The sequence below is a fragment of the Trachurus trachurus genome (assembly GCF_905171665.1).
Source record: "Trachurus trachurus genome assembly, chromosome: 22".
NCBI classification, from domain to species: Eukaryota; Metazoa; Chordata; class Actinopteri; order Carangiformes; family Carangidae; genus Trachurus; species Trachurus trachurus.
Genome location: NC_139907.1, coordinates 14,852,658 through 14,879,786, shown reverse-complemented (window position 1 = coordinate 14,879,786; position 27,129 = coordinate 14,852,658). Strand labels below are relative to the sequence as shown.

Below are 27,129 nucleotides of genomic sequence, written 5' to 3'. Positions count from 1 at the left end.
TCTGTAGGCAGTCATGGGTTTCTCAGCCCTTTCAGTAGCTGCAAGTGGTTCACGCACGATGCTACAGTGACAACACTGTATCAGACACTGATGTTGTGTTGCATAATGCAAATTATTCTCTCTCTAAACATTCAAAGCATGCAACTACAGTTTCACAGATGGCCTCATTTTAACAATTAAAGGAAGATTACCCAGCGGTATAGATTGCAAACAATGTAGTTGACACGGTGTTTGGAAATATGAGGAGAAGAATAAGACTTGATTATGAGAGTGTGTGAGATGAATTGATTTACTGCCTCCCGGACATCTAAGCTGTCTCGCTCTGTGTGTGTGTGTGTTTGTATATTTGCTCACATACTATATATGTGAGGTCTGTGAAAGAGACAAGGCGATAGTGGGAGGAGGCGACCACCCTAATCCTCAGGGGGCAGACGAGTGCTAATAGCACACATCAGTGGTGGTGTGGGTGACGGCTCGTTGAGTGCGAAGAGGAGAAGTTATCGAGCAGAACAGACACAGAGTCGATGATGCATCACTGAAATTCATCACCTCATCAGCTAATGTCTAAAAAAACCAAGGCTGGAGATAATGCTGGAGAAAAAAATGATCTGATCATGTATGTGATGTAAAGGTTAGAAATGCGAGACTGTCGTAGGGTGGAGTGCACCACTCGTTGCTTCTAACTTCATTTCAGGAGTAACGTAGGGTGCAAGGGGGCAGCCTAACAGATGATTTATTGGGTAAACACTTCACACCTCACTGGCAGAGCTGCGTTTGCTGAAAGTTTACCAGACATAAAAGATCTTGTTATCACAGTGAGGGTCTGTGCAGTAAAGTGGTTTTAGCCCTCAGAGGGGCAGTGGACAGCAGAAGGCAGAAGGCAGGGGGATTCAAAAGAAACCCAATACCACTGAAGAATGATTGTGATACAGCTTCACAGAGTACAATGACATCTGTTGAACTGTGTCATCTCCAGCTCCTCACCCGGTTGAGAGCCAGTACCATTTAGGCTTAATCATAACTGGGTTTGAATCCTACTTAGGTCCTCTGCTGCATGTCAAACCCTCTCTCTCTCTTTCTCGCTCTCCACTTAAAGGGATATTTCAACATTTTTGGCAAATTCACCAATTGCCATAATCCCTATAGTCTTAAGAGTAGGTTTATTACCTTTAATTGTCGGTGCAAGCTGTTTTTAGATTGGCGGGGCAGAGATGTGAGCTGCACGGTATTTCCACGTTTCCCTTAATCCAACAACTCCAATATGCTTTCATGGACAAGTTGTGACCTGCACCATTCACCACGCTGTGAAATAATAATGGTAACTTACGAGACAGAGTTGTTTTTGAGGCAAATGCATAACCTAAACTACATTTCAGACACAGCTGCTGGGTGGAGTGATTTCAAAAACAATTTGCCAAAATGTTGAAATATCCCTTTAAAGAGGAACTATGCAGGATTTTTAGCTTAACTATGCTACATTTTTACCTTAATTAAGCAGCTTTGGAGTAATTGTGATGATTTGATAAGTGACATGTAATTTACAAGGGAGACTGGAGGCTCTCTGCCTTCCCCTTAGCGTCTCTTGGCTGGAATAAAAACTTTGCAAGATCAGTGCCACCGCCCCTGTGTTCCAGCTCTCGTCTCTGCGGCATCGCAACAAAACGTGCCCCTAGATGTAATCTCTTGTTTATGACAGATTAAACTACACAAATATACATGTCATAACATTGTATATGATATATAATTTTATGTACCGCTCTATCAATTGATTTCTCGCCAGCTTCATTAAAAACAAATGCACATGGCCAAGAGGTTAGCAAAACAGTGGAAAAGCAACCAGATTTGCATAGTTCCTCTTTCATTCATTTCAAAAAGAATGGTGTACACTGGTCCTGTGATGGCACAACAGGGCAAACTTTGAAGATATTTTCATGGTTATAAAGTTTATGCACTTTTATCAGAGCAAAAATGACAGTGGTGTTTCTATCTTTTTAAAGCAACCACAAAGAACTTTGAACTGCAAAAGTCTCTTGTTTCTGTGATGTCTCTGTATAACCTACAACAGCAAATGAGGCCATCCGTGGGAAGATAAGCTATTTCTTAATAATGTAGGCCTAACTCTATACCTGCGGGAGGAAGTGGTCAGGGCGGTTGGTCCACTGGACGAAACGATTTACAGCACTCAGACCGGAGACGTGCGTGCAAGCTAGATAAGCGTTTTTACGACAATTTGTGCTAGAACTCATGGGAAATGCAGTCTTCGTTCCGGGAAAACACTACCGCTTTTGTCCACAGGGGTCACCATAATCAACACAAAATCCAAGTTCTTTGAAGATGGGAGCTGGCACTGAACATGTTTCTTCTTCCTGTATTTTGACTGTAAAATATATCCTGTAGATTCACTTTTGACCACTAGGGGCACTGGTTAAATAATTTGGCCATGTACTGTTTGTATTTATGCACAAAGATAAATGTAGGTTTAAGTGCCTAAACAAGGGCGATAAGAAAGGCGACCCGATAGACATTCCTCATTTCCAACATGTCCCTTTTATCGACACTTGGTGGCAGTAACATACCAAAGGGTCTATAAACGTGCCAGCAAAATAGGGTAGAAAAAATGGACACATACGTAGATAAATTCAAAGTACATTATTTGTCACCAGCAAGGCAGTTGTGTATGCAAGCAAGGCACAAACATATACACAGACACACATGTTCCTACACATGCACATAGTTGCGTGAAGTGGGAATGGGAAGATTCCCCAAGGGGAGGGGGCAGAGTTCAGAAAACAAATGGCCTCGGTGATGTTCTGCTATTTGCTCTGCTGCTGAGGCAGCACAGAACTCAACCAGAGAGTGGCCAGTGGCCTGGAGGAAACATGAGGGGTCATTAAGGATTTTACTGGGCTTGTGGAGAGAATGGTAATATTAGGATCAAAGGATGATCCTGGAACTCATGCTGAACATTGTGATTACAAGTTAAGATGATGTGGTGTGATGTAACCCAAAATGACTTATGTTCCTCAGAAAGCACTTTAAGGTGGTTGATTAAGTTGGTGGCACTAATTCTGCCACTGAACCTTTTACAAGGGAACAGGGCACATTAACATGACACAATTAAAAACACACTAATTTAATGTCTTTTAGTGCAAAATATGGCTTTTAAAAATTGAACCATGGAACACAAAAACAAAAACATTTGCTATTAGTTTATGACTAACATAATGACAGTCTATGGCTGTATTTCTTTTTGCATACTCTTCAGTGGCACAGCACAGAAAATGAAAACGCAAAAAACACAAATAAAATATGACCCGTTTTACCAGTGAAATAATAATTTAATAACATTGTTGGCTTTCTATTTATGTAGAGTACCTTACAAAGATCGGATTTAAAAAAGTTTCTGCTGATAAGTTTTCAGTGACATTGTTGAGTTCACATTGGTGGCACTGATGAGGATTTATCCACCATTACTGCATCAGTGACCTACACTGTTACATCTTTAAAAGGCTTTTAAACTCACTATAGGGAAAACATTTGGGAGGCAGTGTTCCTCCTTGATTAACCTTTGATTAATTAGGTGTTGTAGTCCTTTTCTGTCCATTTAGTGGTGCTGCTGGGGTGAAGGACACTGAATTCACCAGAAGAGATTAATCAGTGCAACTTCTCACTCAACACAAATGGTAGAGCTGTGATTTGGGAAAACAGGAAACTCTGCGTTAAGGCTACTGAAAAGAAGCTATAAAAAAGTGACCTATAGATATCGTGTGTATGTGCAGACAACCTCTTCATTGTTCTTGTTTCCTTCCAGGAAAAGAAAATAAATTACATTTAGATTGGCTAAGTAAATATTTCTCCTAATGAATCAAACCTCTCGGGTGTCATATTTTCTCAGTCAATGGTATTGTTCTCTTGAATTACATTTATTTGATCATTAAGTAGCCTACTAGTCTCTTAGTTTCACTGATTTCCTTTACACTGGAATAATTTAAGCTATTGTAAAATTATAGGGAGGAATTCTGCCAAAATGGTGAAATAATATTAGCCTACATGTTAAACTCATAACAGAATTTATGAAAAGCCACATTTCAGCAAAAATGTTGGTATCACTTTACAATAAGGGTCCCTTAATTAATGTTAGTTAGTACATTATTAAGCATTAATTATCTGTTTACAGATATATTAACAATCATTATTATGTATTACTTATGATTAGGAAACACTTAATGTAGCCTATTAGTAAGCAGTTAATTAATGTTTACTACTTAAAGTTAGTTAATAATAATAAAAGTTGAATAATGTAATTTGTTATCATTATGTATGCATTAGCCTACTCAGCATTAATCAACACATTAGTTTATATATTAATGCTTAATAATGTACTAACTAACGTTAATTAAGGGAACCTTATTGTAAAGTGTTACCAAATGTTACTCCTTTTGTTGTTTTATTACAAAGGCTGCTAAAAGGTACTCATACCTACTATTTTTCAAATGTTCATGTCAAAACATCTTACGACCCCAGTATGTTCCTAAGTGCTTGAACACATCCCACTTCAGACCCGAAGCCCACGCCTTTTTTCAGTGTGCTTCACATTCTTGGTGACTGGTGCGTCTTTACGCACAGCTGCACCATGAGAGCCTGGACGTCTCGGCGCGCTCACTGCACCTCGCTCTGCCTCCTTCTGCTCTTGTGTTTGGGCACAGTGCGAACTTTCGAGTTGACTCTGCTGCACACCAACGACAACCATGCGCGGATCGAGGAGACCAGCGAGGACTCGGGGAAATGTGGATCCGGGCGCCCCTGCTTCGCTGGAGTCGCCAGGCGGTTCACTAAAGTGTCCGAGATCCGGAAAAAGGAGGACAACGTGTTGTTTCTTGATGCTGGAGACCAGTTTCAGGGAACTGTTTGGTTCAACTACTACAAAGGGGCCGAGGCAGCGCACTTCATGAACAAACTTGGTTATGATGTCATGGTAAATAATATTCATTTACTTGTGTATTTTTATGCGCAACTGAATATGGTTGATTTTCTTTTCCTTAGAGTAGTACTACATTGAAGAGTTGGTAATTAACTAAATGAAATCACTATTTAATCAAATGAATCAATTTGACATCCTACAGGCATTTGGAAACCATGAGTTTGATAATGGAGTGGATGGTTTGATAGAGCCCTTCCTCCAGAAAGTAAATTGCTCTGTGGTAAGTGCCAACATAAAACCTGACCAGACTCTGGCCGCAAAGCTCAGTGGTTACTACAAGCCCTACGCAGTCATCAGTGTTGGCTCAGAGAAAGTGGCTGTGGTTGGCTACACCACCGCAGAAACCCCCTTCCTGTCCATGCCAGGTAAAAGCATATTGTTGCAAGTTAAAGCTTTGGTTGTTCAAGATACGTTACATCGATGGAGACGGACTAACTTTTACTTCCATCCCTTCTCTCCTCTGTGTATTAGGCCAACACCTGAAGTTTGAGGATGAGGTGGAGTCACTTCAAGTTCAGGTGGATAAGCTTCAAACCCTGGGCTATAATAAAATCATCGCCCTGGGCCACTCCGGATTTGAAGTAGATCAAGAAATTGCCCTGCGAGTGAGAGGAGTTGATGTTGTTATTGGAGGACACACCAACACATTCCTCTATACTGGTACTTATTTTGTTCTCCACTAAGATCTATTTCAGCCCAAACCAAATGTCATGTAAATTTGCAACTATTTCTTTTTTTATTTGTACTTAATGCATTTGACCGAATGTCTTCATCTGCAGGAACCCCCCCATCCACAGAGGTCCCAGTAGGTCGATACCCCTTTATGGTGAGGTCTAAGGATGGGAGAGACGTGCCAGTGGTCCAAGCCTATGCCTTTGGGAAATATCTTGGATACCTCAAAGTTACTTTTGATAAGGCTGGGAATGTGGTAAAAGCCACTGGAAACCCAATCCTAATGAACAGCAGCATACCTCAAGGTAGACTGCAGTAACAGTCATCCATCCATCCATTGTTCACACTGTTTATCAGTGCAGGGTCACAGGGGCTGTGAGAAAGCTGGAGACAATCAGCTGACATAGGTTGAGTGCGTGTTACACCCTGAAAGGTCACCACTCACCAGTCTATCGCAGGGCTGACATGTAGAGACAAACAATGCACACTTAAATAACAGTTGGTGCTTCAGCAATTAGACATGGCCTGTTTTCGGTTTTCAGCCGGTGAAAAGTGGAAGCATTTCATTTACTGAAATATTTTTGTAACTGAAATAATTTTGAGTGGTGTCGATAACCACGTTTTTCAGTCTTTAAGGAATGAGAACATAAATAATTGTGTACATCTTGGAATAATTATGAATAGTCATTTTATATGATATTTTCATAGCTGGAGAAACAAATCATGTTAAAACAACATTTTGGAGTTTCATGTAATGTCTATTTTATTCATTCATAACAACAGCCAATGAATGTGGCTGACTTGATGCATTTCCCTTTTCTCTAGGGTTCAATCAAACTATTAAAAAAAGTGGTGCTGTGTTTCCCATGTTTCCCCTTTTTATGTAACTCCCTCAGACCCAGATGTCCTTGCTGATGTTGAGAAGTGGAAGAAAGACTTGGCTAAGTACTCCGCACAGTACGTCGGACAGACCTTAGTCTACCTCAATGGGACATTTGAAGAGTGCCGATTTCGGGAGTGTAACCTAGGAAACCTGATCTGTGATGCCATGGTAATAATTTCACTTCACTTATTCATTTATTGTATTTTCACAAAGTCTTAGCTGCTCACTCTGGTCGCTCAGTTCATTAGCCACTGAGTCAAAAGAAAAACATTTTTCTTTTGTCACACTTGAATACATTTTCTGCAGCATGGGGCCCTGGTTATACACCTCCCATCCTGTCTGTGCATGTTCAGAGTGTAGCACTAAGTGGGAATTTGTGGAACTGAAAGGGCTTCACAGATATTGAGAAAATTGACATGAATACCACTTAGGAGACTGTTTTAGGCAGTTCACATAGTCAAAAGGTCAATTTCATGAGTGCAACTCTGTCCAAGAAAAACTGCTTTACTGTTGTGCCATTTTTACTTTTTTATGCTGCCAGATTTATCACAATGTGAAGGATTCAACTGAGGAGCAATGGAATCACGTGGGCCTATGTATGCTGAATAGTGGCGCCATACGGACAGCTATAGATGAACGCTACAAAAACGGTAACTTTACTTGAACAACGTTTTACAAAGGCCACTTTGCACTGGTTGTAGTTTTCAAAGAACAGATCAATACGCTATATTTCTCTCTGTACTTTCAGGGTCCATAACTATGGAGGATATTCTCACTGTTTTACCATTTGGAGCAACCTTCGACTTGGTTCAGTTAAAGGGATCCACGGTGAAAAAGGCGTTTGAACACTCGATTCACAGATACGGACGCAAGTCTGGAGAATTTCTTCAAGTCTCAGGTCTGTCTTCAGGCATGGAGTTTTGACTCTAACTTTTTTCAGATGGACAAGTCAGGTAGTGAGATGGACAGGAAACAGAGTCTGAATGTGTTTGATATAATGTGTCTGATATGACTTGTACAGCACTTTGGTCAACAATGGTTGTTTTTAAACGTGCTATATAAATAAACTTGAACTGAACTGACCTAATGACCTCTGTTTTCTTTCTGCTGTTTCCAGGCATTCATGTAGAGTATGACATCTCCAGGCCAGTGAACCAGCGTGTAGTGTCCTTGTCAATGCTATGCACCAAGTGCCGTGTGCCCAAGTATGAACCGTTAGACCCAGAGGAGATCTACACTGTGGTCATGCCTTCATACATAGTGGGTGGTGGAGACAGCTTTTCCATGATCAAAGATGAGTTGCTGAAGCATAACACAGGTGAGGAGACAACAGTATATAAGCATCAATGTCACATACAGATTTGAATTTTTCACTATTTTTCATTATAGAGGGTCCTAAGAGTTCCCAGATTGTTAAAACAGCTCTCTCTAGGTCTAATTTCTTTAAAATCCCTGGCCAACACTTTTCCTTCCTGTTGGACTGAAGGCCAATTAGGTCCTTTTAATGTTGTTTTAATGAAAAAACATTGAAAGGCTGAGCAGCACTTTCCATCGATTTCATTTATTTAGTCAGTCGTTCAAACATCCGGAAACATTAGAAACAATGGAAACACACAGATCAAGACACATAGAGGAAACGGGAAGAGCCAAAAGTTATGGCTGTTACACAAGAAAGAACTTGAAAGGTGCTACGTACAATTTTCCATTTCAAGCATGGCTGTATTGATTTCAACCACGGTCCAGCTGTCAGGCGACTGGTTCACCGCTCAAGACCGATATATCTCAACAACTACTAGATGGATTAACACATTAAATATCTGGTCAGGATTATTTTTTACATAAAGTCATCTCCTAACTTTTTTATCCATTATCATCACACCAGCATTTCAGTTGGTCTAATACTTTATGTGAAAAAATACCAACAGAACCAGCAACGTACCCATCAGCCTCAACCTCAAACTAGACACAACTAACATACAGTAACAGACACAAGGTAATATAACAATAAAGCAGGCCCTGCTCACTCATTTCAAGAGCTCCTTATACTGTTATACTTACACTGAGCAGATGTAATCTAAGCCTCACAAAGTTTATAGGACTATAAACATTGAGAACAGGTTTTGTACAGGATTAAATTTGATTTTTTATTTGGTGACTACCATAAAAGTGCAGCCAAATTAAGCATTTTCCCCCATCTCCTGCAGGTGATATGGATATTACCGTTTTCTCCAAATACATCTCAGAGGTGAAGCGTGTGTACCCTGCAGTGGAAGGACGGATCAAATTCAGGAACTCAGCCGTCTTTACGACCCAGTGCCTTGGATTGTTGCTGCTGAGTTTATGTCTGTCCCTGACCCTCTAATTGGCTTTGCACACTTTGGGAAGCTGTGATAAACTGAAGGGCAAGTTTAGCTACTTGGAAACTCCTCCAGGACTTTAACTGCCTTTCTATCTCATTCACTGCCATCAAGGGTAAAAAGACAACACAAATACAGGTTAAGCCTCAGGGTAGATTCAATATCCAGGCAGGAACTTGCTTTTTTCCTACAAATGATTTAAACGACTGATTGAATGGAGAAGGGTCAGTACTGTAAACTATGGTCTTGCACTAGCATGATGAACAGATTAAATTTGAAAAAAGCAAAGATGTACTGTATTGGGCATTAACAAACATTTTTCATGCATGTAATTTTAGCAGCAAGTGTGAATGCCATTTTCTTGAACTGAACTGACCTGAGTACCACTGTCTAAAACCCAAGCCAAAAATGAGCAAGTGCAAGGACTGCAAGGCACTGTCCATCTCCATAGTGAGATAATGAACAAAGGGAAAGCTGTATAGCTAATAATACTGCCTCGGGATTGGTCATCACTTATTCAGAGAAAGAGCACAGCACCTAACATTTTTGAAGAATTATATTACCACAGCTATTTGTGTATGTATGTCAAATCATAGAGACATCTGTATTGCTGCAACAGATATGCTGTCATTGTTTACTCCAAAGCCATATTTATAGTCCATTTAAATGTAATTGTTGTGGTAAAGTCAGTGTTTTGTTTTATTTTTTGTCGTCGTTGTTTTTTAGTTGTTGATGGGCGAGGGGTGTTTTTTTTTTACATGTGGAAATACAAATGTCATCATTATCATCAGAGGAAGTCATGAATTTTGAGACTGTGTGATACAGTAATTATCTAAAACAATCGACATGCAGTCAGTTATTATTTCACACGAACTAATAATTAGTTTTAATGTATATTTATTGTCCTGTAAGAATTATTCAAACAAAGTCAAATTGGCAACCTCAGGAATCATACATCCTATTGTTATTTCATTTTTAGTAGAAGTAAAATTAATTTGCAAAATAATTAACAAAGTTACTAATCATTGCCCTTGCAATATAAATCTTTACATGATGGCCAGTCACAATATTGTCAAATATTTTAAATACATTTCATATTTTTCTGTTTACAGTGAATAATAGTCCCTTCCCTCTAAAGCTTATGATCCTTTTTTTTAAAACCTCCAGTTAAGCACTTGGATTGCATGTTCCACCATCACCTCCATGAGAGATGTGATATAAGTAAATAAATATAAATAAAGGTTATGAAATGAAATGAAAGTATCACATTTCCACCATGTGTAGTTCTTGTGTACATGATGTTCTGCTCCCCACCATGGTTTTGGATTACATTTATCACAGAGTTGAGTTTCCTCATCCTCCACACGTCACTGAAAAATGCACTAGATTTAGTGAGAAGAGTCAGTCACCTCAGGGTACATGGGGCATATAGTTTGGGAGCCTATAAGTGGGCAAGAGTTTTTCTGATCACAGAACGCAAGAGTTGTTATGTATGTATGTATGTAAGGTTAGGGTTAGCAGCAGATAGATAAAGTGAGAATATCTGTGTTAAGCGATTTATTTCCAGTTTCATCCGACAGCTGTAAACTTTTATACTGTTTGCCTTTATATTAAGGAGTAATTACACAGAGAACGCTGATCTTTCGTTTATTTACATAGTTTATTTTACAAAGTAAATGTATACAGCAGCTGAGGCCTTGTGTTTCCACATCCTGTACATCTGCATGATCTACATGTTACAGTAGGATTAGGGAACCTGACCAACAGAAGTCTTTGCAGTAGTGTAGGGTGAGTAAATGCATAACAAACATGTTTGATCATGTCTACTGAACTGCTCTTTTTACATCCATGGTGCCATCACAGAGGTCTCCTTCTGTACCTGCTGAGAAAACACAAACATGGAATAAGCACAAAGGTGTTAAACAAGCTGATAGTAGTTTTTCCAATTATAATAATTTAGAACCTATAATTTGAGATAATATATAATAATATAACATGCATGTGTAACTATACACATTTGATTTTGAGATGTAATTATATGATGATGCGTGTAAATGTTATGCTATTATTAAATGATTAAATAAAACCATATGCAAACATTGTGCATACAACTTGGATGTGTCTTAATGATTGCCCTTCACTGACTGCATCATCTACTCTTTCTTTACTGCACACTTCAAGTTGTAACATGATCTCACCTCTGCAAATACAAACTTTGAGGCAAGCTTTCATTTCTTCCTTTTAGATATTAAGTCACCAGAAGAAACATGCCTGAGGGGGGAAGAAAACTCTAACTACTCTGTCAAACATACTGCACTTAGCACAGTTTTTATGGTGATATCACTGCCGCCAAGAGTAGTTTGGCTTTGATTGTTCAACCAAACATAACTACCTGTATGTTTCTACTGCTACCAAAACCACTGCTATGTCAAATTGCGACATTAAAACATGAAATACTTCCTAGGATAATAACAGACATGTTTTCAGGGACATAATAGGAGTGATTAGCTGCAGCGATTAAATAAATTAGTCAAGACTTCCAATCACTTAAGTGTAACCATAACGACTTTGACATTGTTATTATTCAGCACGCTTATTCACATAATTTGCCATTGTTTCATTCAAACACAGCCACACCACATACTACTCAAAACACTGTTGATGCTTATTTCCACACCCTCCATCTATTTTCTATTATTCAAGTCAATAAATATTCATTTGTTATTGTTCTGCTGGCAGCATGTCTCTCTCCTTTGTTGTAGTGTGAGGAGGTCAAGGCTCTATGATACAGTGCCTCCACATTTATTTCTAGTCAACTCTTATTTGTCAGACATCATTAATAGACAACATCTAAATTATGATACAGATTAATTAACACTATAGTCTGTCCATCTATTGCAAGGCTTGCCCCTTGCCAGTCAAGATAATGGATGGATGGAAATTCAGACTATTTCTTTAGAAACCAAGGTAGCAGTGAGTTACCGTGTTTAGCTCAGGAAACAGTTCTTGAATGGCAATGTCCAGCAGCACATACGTCAACTGAGGAGACAAAAAGAGTCACAAGATCGATTAAGTATTAAGGCCAGTTCTCTTCAAATAAAAACATAACAGGATTCACTGGAACATTATTTTTTATCATTTTGTTGTGCTAAGCCAGTGTGTCTGCGTGTGTGTGTGCGTGTACCTGTTTGTTGAGAACTGGCTGTTGCAAGCCATCGAAGAGGAGGCGTACTCCCTCATACTTGGCCTCTTCTCCGATACATTTTACCAGAAAGTCTAAAGATAAATAAATATCTCTTGAGTTTTCCAGGAAACAAACACATGAAATTGGCTGCTTTTTTATCACATCTGCATGTTTCTCCTCTAAGAAATCTGGACCTTAAAGGGTTGGTGAATACCTGGAATGTATCTCATCATCTCTTCGAAAGTCTTCTTCGCCCTCTTCTGCTTATCCTGAACTGAGCGAGGCAGACTGCTCTCACAGAAAACTGTGTCTAGACAAACATGTTTACAAAATCACATTTTAAATTCTTTCCTCATATAAACAGAAACAGAAATCTGCTCATGTGCTGTAACAACTCTTAATGCTAAGATAAGTTAACGTCCCCCTGGCTCCAGAATTGGCATCCATGTTTTCATGCCGCTCTCCCAAGAGCAGCTCTAAGCCCTTTCTGTCAGTAATACAATAACAACACATGGCAGTATTGTGATAACATGTTGCTCTCATTCATGTGAATATCTCTGATATGTCTGTTGTGTACCTCTCAGCAGGGTGATGAGTGAGACGAGCCGATGCTCCTGGACCACCTGGTTCAGTTTGTACTGCAGATAGTGGTCTGTGTAGGCCTCCAGGCTGTTCTTGAACAGGATCCTTCCACCCATGAGCAGGTGGTGCAGCCAGTCAGGGATGCGGAAGACGACTCGACCTGACAACCATGAAGACAATTAGAAAGAGAAACATTTGTTTTTTAAATTTAATTTTATGTCTAATTTTGTACCCAAAAAAAAAGCATAGTTCTGTCTCTGCAGGTTTCTCCTTCTATCTTATCACCTGGTCTTTGCTCTGATGTGTATTGTCAGCTGTGAGACTTATAATACACAAGTTAGTTACCTTTAAAATAACAATAATAATGCCCCATCAACTGACTCCAGACAAGGTGTAGAAACATCTCAAAGGGAATTTGGGAGAAATTACAGGTGTCAAAGCAAAGGAATACTAAAATTGTGTTTGCATTTTGTCATTTTAAGATAATGAGTATGGACTGTTGGGGGAAACACAAATTGATTTGATTTTGATTTTAAAACGTGAAAAAGGGAAAGGGTCTGAATTCTTTCTAAACGCACCATGACCTGAGGCATTGATGACGTAGACACAGACCAGACTAAAATCTTCTTAGAGCCATCTTCCAGTTCAATCTAAGCCTAAACCCAACCTAAACCCAATACCTGGTTGCAGAGAGACGTCTTCTACCTCTTTGTCACTTATTCTATTAAGAAGATTACACTGATCCAGTCTTTCTGTTCGTGAGCCATTGTTTTTTTCCAGGGTCTTAAAATAACTCAACAGACTGTTATTATTATTACCCACAGTAATAACACACAATGCACATTTGGACATGTTTGGTGTTTGGGATGAGTCCCTCAGTAAACATACGTAACTTTGGAAGGGATTTCCAAATCAAGTGCTTCTCAATTGAACACAAATATACATGTGGAAGATTGCAATTAACAAACTCCACTTACCCACATACATTAAGTAGTCATACACCCCTTCCACAGTGATCATTTCCATGAAGTAATTCTGATTGTGTCTCTTCTCCGTCATTTCTGATCGGTTGGCGTTGTTTTTGAAGACGTCATTGAAGAGCTACAAGAGAGGGATTCACATCAGATTTCAAGACCTAAGAGGATTATCTATTCTGAGAACTAAGGTTTAAAAAAAAAAAAAAAAAAGATCATAGTTTGGGTTTAAATATGTGTGAAAAGGCAGAAAACCTTAACAGCCATGGATCAGATTGCATTAGGACTGGTCGTAACTTGTGAGACACTTCCTGATCTCGGTTTGCCTGTGTGGGTTTCTCTCCAGGTTCACCCGTCCAAAAACATGCACGAGAATGATTGGCGGCTCTAAATTTCCCATATTTGTGAATGTGAGTGTGTGTGTGTTGTTAATCTCAATGTGTGGGTCCTGTGACAGACTAATGGATGGATAAAGCTTCAGGTGGCTATGAGGTTGCCTTTGAATTGGCCTGAATTCACTTCTTTTTGGTTCCGTTAAACTTGATCTTTATTTTAATTTGAAAATAGTTATACTAGTAAAAAACAATTACAAACACTATTATGATTATTACAACTAACAGAAACTGTTGGTAGGATTCAAACCAGGACTTTGCTTAGAAAACTTAGAAAACAATCGACTTTGCTTAGAAAACTTAGAAAACAATCAACTGTGAAGCTCGACTGGATTGCATGTTTTTAATCAGAAAGTGGTCGCTGGCAGCCCGTCAGAGTAAACATTTACAAAGCTAAATTTGGGCGTAATGCAGGGAGGTCAGACGATTACATTCTCGAGGCCTAGCCTTGTGGTGTGGGAGAAACATTTGAAAATACTTCAGCTTGGATTCCCAACCTTCTTGTCGTTTTCCGAGGTCGGGCTGAGGATGGTGAGCTCAGGGCGGCTGGGTTTGGGTTTGGGAGATTCACAGGAGTTGAAGAAAGACTGGATGAAAGGCTCCAAGTGCTGCCCTTTCTGACAAAAAAAAAGCACAGTAGAGAGAAACTATTGAAAAGCTATTATTCTATTATTCTTTTTATTTATTCATCATGTAGAAAATGTTAAAGAAAATTAGAGAGATACAAAAAAAAAGACTGCCTCAATTTGCATTAATGTGATGAAAACATTTCTGTTGTTGAAAGATGAGAAAGTCAGAGCAAAAGAGAAAACATTGTGCTATAGTGTTACACCCAACAGACAGACACACACAATGGGAATGCATTTCTTACCTCTTTTATCAGTTTGCTGGGAACCGACTTAATGATTTTCCCTGTGAAACAGCAACAGTTTATCTCAGTGAAGTATCCTGTCACTTTCTGTGTCTGAAACACAAATATCTTTTCACGGTAAAGCCAAGGTCGGCCTGATCAAACATTTCCACAGTGTGTTTGACATGCTCTACTGTGCAAACACAATCCATCTCTGAGGGTTTTATTTGGGTCACATTTTCTACACTACATCCCATTCAGCCAGAATTTGCATCATACTGTACCCAGGTTCACGTCAGGCAACATCTTGTCCAGGAACTGGGACTCCATGCTGTGTGGAGACAGGAAGTCGGCCAGGAGCTGGCTGTTGCTCAGCTCTGGATGCTGCAGAAGTTTCTGTGAAGACCAATGGAAACACATCATGTTGTGATCTGTGTTGTTCTACAGTGGACAACATCCAGAAGAACGTGGAACATGTCATACATGAGAAGCAAAGTCAAAGCAGATACATCATATTTCCTAGGTTGCCATGTAAACAGATTCAACCAAGTCTGTTTTACTCATTTTGCATTTTGTCATTAACAATTTTCAAGCATCAAAAGAGTTACCATCATTGCTGACCATTTTCCACAAAGTATCATCCGTTTATAATTCATTTCCAGCTTTCAGAGTTGCATTATCTTTTATTTTATTATTATTTTATTTTTCCTTTATTTAACCATAGGAAATCCCATTGAGATTGGAAATCTCTTTTACAAAGGTGACTTGGCCAAGGTAGCAGCCATGTAAAATCAGACCATACAAGATATACAATAAACAATAAAACTCAGATACTCACACACAGTTCACATCAGAGAAACAATGACACTCCTCCCTCACTGCATTCTTTATAATACACTAAAAATCATTCATAAATGTTTTTAGTTTAGTCCGAGCTTATCCATTCATTTAATCAGACTTTAAAAATCAACTTATATTATATTTATCACAGTGACAATTTTTGACAGTTTTTTGACTCATCAGGTATGGTATGACAGGACTCAGGTCTCAGATCTTAAGAGTATCCTTGAACACACTGCTAAAACAGAAGTGCATCACAACCCCCTGATAGGGACGTGAACTCTTCACCGCGCCATTTTTCTCTGCAGCTGTCCTCATGGCAGCATGGTTAAACAGGTCTAGAACTGGTCCCATCATCATTTGTTCCTCATTGTTTTATACTGATCACATCTAAAAAGTCGTTTTCTGGCGGCGGGTGTGGAGTTAGGACGCCAGAAGAAACAGTCAAAAACTGATGAATGTCTAGTCATTTGAGAGCTGCCTGTAAAGCCAGGTGCATTGACTGGAACATATTTTTATTTCAGACACTAAATACTGGGAAAAGGTCACTGTCATCAAAATATTCAGATTCGTGTTTCTTTTTTGTGGATTTTAGAGTCCAGTAACACTCCCTTTCTCACCGTCATGTCCTACCTTTATGTACAAGTCAAGACGTGCCAGACTTCTGAACTGACCAGTGTTCGCTGTGAGGAACTTTACATTATTAAAGGGTCTTTACAATATGATAATCCCGAGGAAACTACTGGAAAACCTCTGTTTTGGACCCTTACCTATCAATATAAATTAAGTATAGCTGTTTTAGGAGTATACTATCTTTATGAAATTCATTAGCAAAGTCTTAGATGTCACCTACCTGCAGGTACTCCTCGAACTCCTCCCGTTTCGATGTGAGGAATTCATAATTTTTGGGACCGATGATTCTCTTTGAAGGCAACTGGGCATCTGGAAACGAGCCTGTGTAGCGTGAAAATAACAAGTGTGGACACCAGTATGAGCCTATACATAATAGTCATTGTGCAACAGGGTCATTTGATTCCTAATAATTCCTAAAACTAAGGATGACTGGGGCGAAGTGGTCTGTAGATTCTCTGGAATCCCTGAGTGGAAAATTAACAATGCAGGGTGCGTCCTAATAGAAACTGTTGCAACAAAACGAAAACGAAGAAAACCTACCATGAAACTCAGTGAGCTTTGATTCAAGCACGTAGAACTCCAGATATCTTCTGTACACAGACCAGTGCTCAGTCTCGTGTCCCACTGCAAGTAAAAGAAAGAGAGAGGAAGAGCAATACATTTTTATAATCTCAATCAGAATCACTTTTTGGGATGTTCTTTTTAATCTCGTAATGATTTCTATACATTTCAGAGGTGAATAAGTGCCGACATATAGCACCATAATATCATGGCGTGAATTTATGATATCTCATTTATTAGCAGTAAGACTCTCCTCTCTGTCAAACTTTTTTTTCTTCCATTAAAATCTTGACAAATGTAAATTTCAAAGTGCCTGAAAATCCATTGTCTCACTCATCACCATATCATAGATTTATTTTATAATTACAAAGAATATTGAATGTTTTTGCAAATAAAAAAAAACTACAGTCTATCATACTGAACACGCAGTCTGATTGGGCAAAGCATAAACACGTCTCTCAGATGACATTAGGTGAGACGGAGGGACCAGTCCTTTCAGTTTCAGCCTCACCTGCCTTCCTGTCGTTGCGCTCCACATCAATACAGAACACAGGAATCCTCTCCCTCTTCACATCGTCATCATAGAAATCGATGTAAGGGATGGTGATGTTCCAGGCTGAGAGGTTTCGAGGCGTGCTGGGTGTAGAGGCTACCTCCATGGGGGAATCGTCCTCCAGCACCATCATGGCCTCCTCCACCTTGCACAGAAGGAAGGGAGAGAGGTTAGAGTGAAGCAGAGCAAGCCTCCTCTGAATAGAAAGGTCACGGTCAGAGCTGCTACTGCAAAGTATAAATACAGCATAAAGAAAAGAAGAACCACAAACATATCCATTGGAGACACGTACGGCCATGCAAGAGCTGCCTTTTAATTCATTAACATCTTGTTTTTGCCCTTTGAATTGAAGATCTGTTCATTTCAACCTGTATTATAATTCAAGTGTGTACAGCTGTTTCTACCTGAAGGGAATCTCAATAAGAAGGGAAATCTGTAAAGAAGGTTGACCGAGACTCACAAAAAGGGGAAACTGAAATGTAAACACAGGATTTCCCCTGACTGTAAGTAGCCTACAGGACGAGCAAATTAAGAAATGTTTGCATGTACATTCGGCTAATAGTGCTTGTTAGACCAGTCATTATATCTATCTATATATAAATATGCTTCATTTTCTCATGCATAATATTGTAAAATAATAAAATAATCCCAAACATTTGGATGTGTCCTGTAGAAGAAAAAAAGGAGTTACTCGGTCAAAATTGTTATAACAAAACAAAACCCATCCATTTAATCTCTTTCAAAACAAAGATGACATCTAATATTGAGTTTCTCATTTGTCTTCATTGGGAAATATCTGCTCCTCAAACCTGCAACAGCCTTGTAAATTGAGCGTTCAATCTGTGCAGGTGAGCTAAGAGAAAAGGACAAGGTATAAAAATTAAAGTTCAACCTGTTCTTCACTACAACAGTTTTCTGGAAAGTGAATGTCTTTGGAAGCCAAAGGCTACAACCTGTGATGTTTTCAATATGGAAAAATCAGTGGAGGTGAGTGACAAACATGGTCAGCTCTGTAGATCTGCTTTCTTTTCTCATCAACGCCCCCAAGTGGTGGCAGTGGAGCAGTGACAAAGAGAGCTTTAGTTTAAATATTGCTTTTTGCAGGAGCTTGACTGTTTTAGAATAAAAATAATTCTGCGCTGGTTGGTTTTAATTACTTTTTGTGATTTAAAGTGTTGCTTTAACATTTACATGCAGGATGACTCAGAGAACTTCCCACATATCTGATGATGACCTATTTGTTTAAATCCTAATCTACCCTGTGAGGATTAAAACAAACTTCACATCACCTAAAAATCAGTGAGTTTGGATGTTTTCTACATGAGCTTTACCATGTCATCCTCTCCCTCCACCAGCCCGTAGGATGGCAGCATGGCTCCCTCCATGGTTGTGCTCTTGAACACCCCTTTGATCTTACTGCCAATGCGGCTGATCCCAAAGGACTCGCCCCTCTTTGACGTGTTCCTGCAGACCAGACGAAGCGGGTATTAGTGGACGCACAATGGAGGAGGTGTGCATGGCTTCAGCAAAGCACATGCGGCTTGAGAGAGGTGACAGGGGAGGAATCGTAGAAAGAGAGAAGAAGAGGGAGGAGGGAGCGGCAAAACTGCATTTGGACGATGACTGTATGTGGGAGGAACAAAGCGAACTTAGCCAAACCAAAAGTCGATATATCACTTCACAGCCATGTCACAATGAAATGTCGGGAGGGGGGGGGGGGGGGGGGGGTCGATGGGTAAAGCACTGTAGGCGCCAAAAGCAAAAAACACAGCACACGGCAGTGAGCAGTGATTTCATGAACAAAGAAAAATTGGAAAGAAAATCACAGATTTGAATGGAAATGCTGAGTTAACCAGAAAAGGCACAAAACAACACAGGTGCTCTGTGGAGGTGCCTGTCAGACTGAGTGAAATCGAAATCACCGTGGTGACACAAGGAGCTGCTGAACACTGAAAAGTCACTGCTTTGTCAAAAACAAAAAAAAACAACAGAGTCGGAGGAGGGACACATGACAAATCAAAACAGGATCCCATGCAGCAGTCCCACCATGCAGGCGTCTGGCTGAGACTGGGGGGGTTAGAGGGAGGGCGGGGAGGTGAGTGGACAACAATGACATCACACTGAGCGACCGTTTTGACACACGGATGGACCCTGACTTACTTTGGTGATGAGTGGCGGTGGGATAGTGAGCCGTATGGGAAGGTTGTGAACGTGGACTGGGCATGGAGGGAGTTAAAGGATGCAGGTGAAGAGCTGCCAGAGGCGGTGAACAGTGAGGAGGACGGGGACTCGGGGCTCCAGTCCCAGGAACTATAAGCAGAACGGGGTCATGTCCCCTCGGGGCGAGAGGAGGGAGAGGACCATGGATCATACCAGGGCAGGCAGTGTGGTGGTTACAGAATCAAAAAAGAGTGGACATACAGTCACAGACACAGCACTGTGGTGGCAGTACATGGAGTCATAGGTGATCGGAGGTGCAGAGCGGAGGGAGGAGGAGGGGGGGGGGTTACTGAATCGCAGACATGGAGGGAGTTCAGGCTCCTATTGAGTCGACTTTTACAAATGGAGGGCCAGTGATAGTTAGATAGTATTGTCTACTGTTTCCTCTGTCTCCTTTGAGTGGCATGATTGATGCTGCTTTGAAAACTGCCTTCAGAACAAGATGCCTTCATGAACAAAAAGAAACATACAACCGGTCAACCACTGTCCCTGAGTTCCCCTGATGTGCAAATTTGGATGTTTGCGAAGAAAATGACAAAAACTGAAGCCTAAACCTTCCCAAAAGTAACATTTTATACTGCATGTGTTCAGCAGCATGGCTTGATTGGCCTGATTAACACATGATTAATGCTGACTCATGCTGTAATTATCATGATTAGCTGATTAAGGTCGCTTTTCTCAATCTTTCTCTCATTTACATTTACAGCACAAGCACCAGATAACTAACACATTTAGGGGGTGAAATTAGATTAGCAATATAAAAAAAAAAACTGATACAGCTTTATTTCAGAGGGCCCAGGGAACGGTGACTTTGTTAAAAAAAAAAAAAGGCAGCACATCCTCCTCTGTAGACCAGTCAGGCAAGAATGAAGTGTCTTATTGTATTTCGCGTGCAGCCAGCCAGCCACTGTTCTGATCAGCACACTGATGCCTTATACTCACCGAATGTCATCCAAACTCAGGCTATTTCTGGAACAATATGCACAAGGAGTTAGTGGCAGGGCCCCGGGGCCGCATACACACCACACCCGTGATAGAAACATTGGATTCCTAGGTTCAGCTCAGTTTATGTCTAATTTAATATTCTTTAATCTGCAGAGCAAAGCAAATAAATCTTACTTTAATTGCTAATTTACATCTTATTTTTTGACTATAGTGAGACAACAACTCATAATGTGTTACAGCTGCCACATACTACATCCTTCCTTCACTGTCCTCGAACATAGAAAGTTGCGATCACTAAAAAAAAATGCACATATCATCAGTAAAAAAAGTTTACTTTGGTTGTATGTCATCGATTTCTTTCCTTAAAAAATAAACGTTAAATAGAAGAAGAATACAACTATTAAAGTATCAAAAGCCACCTGTGCGTCACTAAACATCGTCCATAAACTTTTCCTCAGTTTCGCACAAAAACAAAAACTGTTGAGACGTGAAACCTACCTGCTCATCTTGGAGTTCCTGGCGGGGGACTCGGCCCCTCGCAGCAGCTGGCGAAAATACTGCGGGTGACATGGAAACTGGTCAATTTCAGGCTAATCAAACACTGTATTGTGCAAAATTCTGACACACTACTGTTATGAGGAACGTGTTGTCTGTCCGGCGATCTCTACATGTCGTAATAATAACAGTCATGACTGGGCAGCTTATTTTGGAGCAGGCACAAGAAGTGGCAACAAAAAAGTCAAATAATATCATATTATTCTCCAGATACACTATTCATTGCAGAGGCAGTGGCCTGCCTGCTGTGGACAATGGCCGAGCACTGCTCCACCCATGTATTCAATGTAACAGCCTCTGAGGGGTGAAATTCGGCTTGGCAGCTTGGCATAGTGCCAGTGTCGGCTCATTGGCCGGTTGCGCGTCTGGTATTGATGACACGGGTGATAGTGGTTGGTGGCTGAGAGATCGGAAGAGGATAACGCAACTGAGTCAATGAATTCCTAATCAGCTCCACTTTGAGTATTTTGACAGATACGGCTTTGTTGCATCTGACGCTGAAGAGATTCAAACACTGAACTAGATATTAAAAAATTCAGTCTGTGCTCAAACAACCATATTCTGATAGGACTGTGTTAATAAATCAGGATGTAAAAGACAAATGTGGGTGGTTATTTAGGGCAAAAGATGCAAACCTCATCGCTGTGACAGAACATGGGCGTGAACACATTCTCCAGCAGGGACAGTACATGTTCATAGGCTTCAAACAAACACCTCATGGTCTGCAGTTTGACTACCTCTTCATACGGGCCCTCTGCAACTAGGAAGCAAAACAACAAAGAAAAAGAAGTAATCCAAATTTGTAGAGTAGGTACATGAGAGAATCAGACAGACACAGAATATATGAGTCACATACTGTTGCGTATTTCTTCCACGATGAACGGATCGAAGAGGATCTTGTCCACGCTCTCGTCCAAACAGTAGGTCTCATAGATCTTCTTCACCTCCTCGTGGAGCATCGTCTTCTCTGAGTCGGACAACTCCGGACACAGTATCCTGTCGTTGAATTCCTCTGAAAAGTGGAGAGAGTTCAAACTTATCAAACTCACTGTGTAACAACGCGGTCTGAGAAGGGTAAAACTAAGGGATTACATCAATTAAACAATGATATTTTCACCACTAAAAACTTCAAGTAGTTAAAGCAGAAGTGAGTGATATATTTGTGTTAATATAAGTCTTAAATAGTCATATCTTCCGACAGCAATCACTTACATAGAGTGTTTGGACCGAAACACGGGTCTGTCAGTCACTCTGCTCTGCTCTGAGTCGAGGAGAAAACATTTATCGTATCCTACAGTTTTTATCCAATGAGGAGAGAGAACGGCATGCAGGGCTGTGTGTGCAGCCAAGGAACGCCGTGAATGTGGCGACGTAGGGACGAGGACTGTTATGGTGCGTTCAAGGAAACTCGTTTTTTTCCGACCTGTGAAGTCCTACCAGTTCGATCTGGTACATAGACTGTACAAAAAGACGTACTGGTACGATTTCACGGGTCGGAAGTTACGAGTGGCCGTTATAGTGACTTTCACCGGTAAAACAGGTCGGAAAAACACGAGTGGGTTGCCTGGAACGCTACAAAGTCGTAAGTTGTGACTTGAAGCTGTAATTTATGATTTCAAAAGCCTGCATGGAACGCAGCATTAGCGAAAACGACCGGATCACTCACTTCTGCTTTAAATTAGGGATGGTAGAAGTAGAAAGTATATGCCTACACTACTGGGAGACACTTACCAACTGCGAGGCAGAACTGGAGGACATGGACAGCCCCCTCTTGCTTTAAGAAGTTCATGAAACGAAAAAGAAGATCCTGCTGTTCTCTTATTTCCTTCAACTCGAGCTTCAGCACCTGGTGAGACAAGGAGAGAAATCACAGCTGCACGTTCCTCCGATTTCCGTTGTGTTGTGATACACTACACAGGTCCACTTACTGAGCCCTTTTTGTTGCGGAGATCAGAGTACTTCTGCAGAAACGGAACCAGCGTTGAAGTGGGCTCTGTGGCTTCTTCAGGCTTGAGTCAGAGCAGTGCACAGATGACATGTTTATTTCATTCACCAGTACATTATGACAAAGATGTATGTACAAGTTCAACATATACTTACAGGGGAGTTGTCGATGAATATCAAAAGTAGATGATTCACTGTGTCCTGAAATTTAAATAAAAAAACAACGGAGAATGTTTACAAAAATTCTGCAGTACTTTTGGTTTTCTGAATAAAGCACGTCTTTGTCTATCATTTGCATGCTCTTGATAAAAAACACTGATTTGCTAAACACAAATCAAACTGAGCCCTTGGTTATCTACACTCACAGGATCAGCCAAGTAGTCCATTGAAGGAAGGAAGACAGAACCAGCCAAGACTTCTCTTATTAGGAGAGTAAGAGATCTGAGAGATGAGGCAGCAGGAAACAAGAAAGTGAAAGAGTAAAGAATGATCCGTGTCTACATTTGTATGGTGTCGTTACTGCCGGACTTTCTCTTCAGGGGTCAAGTATATGGGGGCAGTACATCAGTCTTTACTGTCACTGCTGTGAGTTACCTGCAGTCTGTGGCCTTGGGTGGTAAGATGTAAGGAAAGAGCATCTCAGTGAGCTTTCTGAGGTAGAGGAGCTCATCTCTGCGCCCGCGGAGGGCGACATGAAGGTCAGGGCCGTATTCCTCCAGCGCAGCTTGTTGGAGATACTCAGTGTTCTTCACTTCAAAAGGCGAACAAAAACAGTTTTAATGGTGAACACAAGTAACACAAAGTCAGTGGGTGGTGATGGTGAATGTCAGCATTACCTTTCTGCCTGGCTTTGCTTATTATTTCAATGTGCTTCATGGAAACTTTAAGAAGCTTTTGTGTGATGAGAGAAGCCACATCCACCTGAGGAGGGGAAAATATATATTAAAAAAATAATTCAGTTGATCAACATTCCCAAGGTTTTAACTTTGTATGCTCTTGTTTGTCACCTTCTGAGTTCGGCGGACTAACACAGCGGCAAAGAAGCGCAAAGTCACTCTCAGCTCGTCAACAAACGCCTCATCATCCGTAATGTCTCTGGAAAAGAAACATAGACACTTCAGTCACCATGTATAATACATTTTACTGCTTCAAATTATATGATACAGAAGAAAAATACAGAAACTGACTTACCTATACCAAGGATACACAAAATTCTCCAAAACAAGCTCCAAAATCTTCGGAAAAAAACAGGAATGGATGAATTGATAAATGAATGATTTACCAGTAATGTACTACTACATATGTATAAAATATGTATATATGTTGATGCATGTGTTACCTCAGAAAGAGAGGCATCAACTTTTGAGGGAACTTTCAGGTCGAGCCAGGGCTGATAGTTTTCCAGTAATAGAGTCGGTCTATCAACACATTAAAAAACAATAACATCTCAGTTTTACACTAAGAAAAACATCTGTATCCTGTCTGACCACTAGAGGGCAGTGTAACATTTTCCATAACTTCATAATGAACAACAGTGTGGTACTGAGCACACTGAACATGTGTCAACAAACCAGATGGAAAAAGATTTAGGGAATGTTAAATGGCTGAATAACTTAAGCTTATGATTAGCCTTTACATTAATTTATTTATCTGACTTTATGAGCATAAGAAAACTATATAGGATGAAGCATAAACCTCCATATGTTTAAATATTTTCAGAATAATTTGATGACAATAATAAGGTCACAATACATTTCAGCACAATACAGTCAGATACTCAGCTGCCAATGAACAATGCCATAAACATATCACTCACCTATGTCTTTTGCACTTGATTTTTCCACAGACAGCACAGCTGTGGCCCAGTGGAAACAGCTCCTGTTGATATGACTGCAAGAGAGTTTACAGGTTAACTATAGCTGCAAAAAGGCGTTAATCAAGAGCAATCATACAATTTATGCATTTTCCAGAGTGAAGAGACACAGCATCAATATAATCTGTAATATGGGTAATATAAATGCAGTCCATTTTTTAAACTCAAAATTCACTATAAACTTTAGATGTGCTATGTAAAAGCAGCAAATACAGGTGGTGCTCTCTGACCCACCTTGGTCTTTGGTTTGATGGAGACGAAGATGTTGGGCAGCAGAGACTCAGGGCCCAGGGAGCAGTAAAAGGTGACAACTCCAGCCAAGAAGGACCAGAACACCATCATAATGTGAATATATCTGTAAAAGTACAAGACATACTGCTGCTGAGTAACAACATCATATCACTATTGGAGGACATAGTACCAGGATCATAGCCTAAATGAGGCACTATCAATATTGGGTAACACTTTATTTTAGGGGTCCTTGTTCCTGTGTATCTACCTAATTAATTACAGTGTAATTACCTATGTAACCGTATGTAATAACATGTACTTACATTGTAAATACATAGTGTATTTTGGTGTACTTACAGGTCCTTGTTACAATTGTAATAAGAAATGCTTGTGCAAAGAGAGAGGCCACATTGGCATTTCTTATTACAAGTGTAACAAGGACCAAAATACACTATGTATTTACAATGTAAGTACATGTTATTACATACGGTTACATAGGTAATTACACTGTAATTAATTAGGTAGATACACAGGAACAAGGACCCCTTAAAATAAAGTGTTACCCAATATTGTGATGTACGTACCTGTTTAATAGCACAGTGGAGAGCAGTAGGAGCAGCAGCAGAAAGCAGAAGACCGGGTACTGTCGGCCCAGCTCTCTGAGCCGATCCAGTTTTATCCTGCGTCTCATTTTCTGCACATAAGTCCTGATGCATCCCATTTTCGCCTCTGTGTGTGAAGTCTACTGCATATTACTGGAATTCGTGGGGTACGACATGGAGCTACATGTAAATAGCCTAATGATGGCGTCTAAGCAGCGATACGCAGCACCGTCACCTCCAACTAAGTCGTACCATTTTTGAGCGACCGCTTCGCTTCACATAACGAGCAGGTTGCAGGGAATTTTGTATTATTAGCCTATTAATATTTATTTATTTACCGACTCCTGCACCCACTTACTGTTTGGGTACGATGGATAGTACGGACCATTTTTTGCTGTAGTCCGGCAGCGACACCATCGTGAATTTGCAGAAATACGCAGCCTGTCTGTATTTGTTTTTTGTTTTTTTTATCAGGTTCAGTGTAGGATAAATCAAGATGCAGCTCACAGCTGTAAACCGAGGCAGGATTAGCGGTAATTACTCAGCATCAGCTGTGCACGGACCGTCCTTAAGCTCCGGTAGGCGCGTTTGTTTGTCTAATGGCTGCGGTGCTCCAGCTGTCACGGTGTCCGCTCGGAGGCACCGGCCGCCGCCTGCGAGTCTGTCAGCGGCGGCGGAGCAGCGTGATGTCACCTCCGCTGCGTTTCGGTTTCCACCAGGATGGGGAAAACAGCGGCTCCGCTAGTTTTGTAGGCGAACAAGTGCACCGGCGACATTTATGCTCAAATAACACATGAGGTGTCCCACATTTTGGAGACGTGGTCCCGGAAGGAGTGGTCCTTATCCGCCATGTCGAAATTTTCAGTATATATTTCTGACTGCGCTCACAGCAAAAGCTACATTGTTAAGTGACACTTCACAAATCCAGATAGACATAAAAATTAAAAAAAAACAACCGTGTTTTCAAAGGTAGAGCTTATGTAATATTAAAAACGTAGACATAAATGAACAATTGAATTATTCAATATTATTTCTTTTTAGCCCATTTATGGATTTAAATCATATTTTAAGGATCAGGGCAGCCATATTTGTTAACTCACTGTTGATGCAAGTGAAAATAGGAGACAAAAACAACCTTAATTGCCTTTATATCTTCCTATTCAATTTAAGCAATAACCCCCCCCCCCCTCCCCAGAATCTGTTTAGTGACACATTAGACTAAGTAAATAATATCTCACAGGTATGGCCTACTAAACTAAGTCATTTCATATCTTTATTTTTCTCCTGCTTCCACTTG

At 40.3% G+C, this 27,129-nt stretch overlaps 2 protein-coding genes across 5 annotated transcripts; one reads left to right on the top strand and one right to left on the bottom strand.

Annotated features, from left to right (window-relative positions):
* Positions 1-4,633: 4,633 nt before the first annotated feature.
* On the top strand, positions 4,634-9,948 carry LOC311005988 (snake venom 5'-nucleotidase-like; the record flags this gene model as incomplete). The annotated part of the gene is made up of 9 exons (XM_083998588.1): positions 4,634-4,975; positions 5,124-5,346; positions 5,453-5,641; positions 5,761-5,958; positions 6,550-6,704; positions 7,078-7,186; positions 7,285-7,434; positions 7,654-7,854; positions 8,741-9,948. The coding sequence occupies 9 exons, from the start codon at positions 4,634-4,636 to the stop codon at positions 8,896-8,898; spliced, it is 1,725 nt and encodes a 574-aa protein (XP_083854714.1). The 3' UTR covers positions 8,899-9,948.
* Positions 9,949-10,188: 240 nt separating this feature from the next.
* On the bottom strand, positions 10,189-26,592 carry LOC311005627 (sorting nexin-14-like). 4 transcript variants are annotated; one of them, XM_083998102.1, is made up of 30 exons: positions 25,815-26,592; positions 25,234-25,354; positions 24,943-25,016; positions 24,466-24,544; positions 24,318-24,361; positions 24,134-24,221; positions 23,963-24,047; positions 23,721-23,877; positions 23,492-23,567; positions 23,283-23,327; positions 23,111-23,191; positions 22,914-23,028; positions 22,039-22,194; positions 21,818-21,942; positions 21,126-21,184; positions 20,625-20,651; positions 19,623-19,772; positions 18,794-18,926; positions 17,421-17,607; positions 16,889-16,972; positions 16,569-16,669; positions 15,160-15,271; positions 14,897-14,937; positions 14,523-14,642; positions 13,637-13,760; positions 12,655-12,819; positions 12,292-12,387; positions 12,078-12,169; positions 11,876-11,932; positions 10,189-10,772 (listed from the first exon to the last, which is right to left on the bottom strand). In XM_083998102.1, the coding sequence occupies exons 1-30, from the start codon at positions 25,949-25,951 to the stop codon at positions 10,734-10,736; spliced, it is 2,970 nt and encodes a 989-aa protein (XP_083854228.1). In that variant the 5' UTR covers positions 25,952-26,592; the 3' UTR covers positions 10,189-10,733. The 4 variants fall into 4 exon arrangements, with proteins under 4 accessions (XP_083854228.1, XP_083854229.1, XP_083854227.1 ...); XM_083998101.1 differs by having other exon boundaries at positions 10,193-10,775; positions 25,815-26,591; XM_083998103.1 differs by lacking the exon at positions 20,625-20,651 and having other exon boundaries at positions 10,192-10,775; positions 25,815-26,591.
* Between the last annotated feature and the right edge of the window lie 537 nt (positions 26,593-27,129).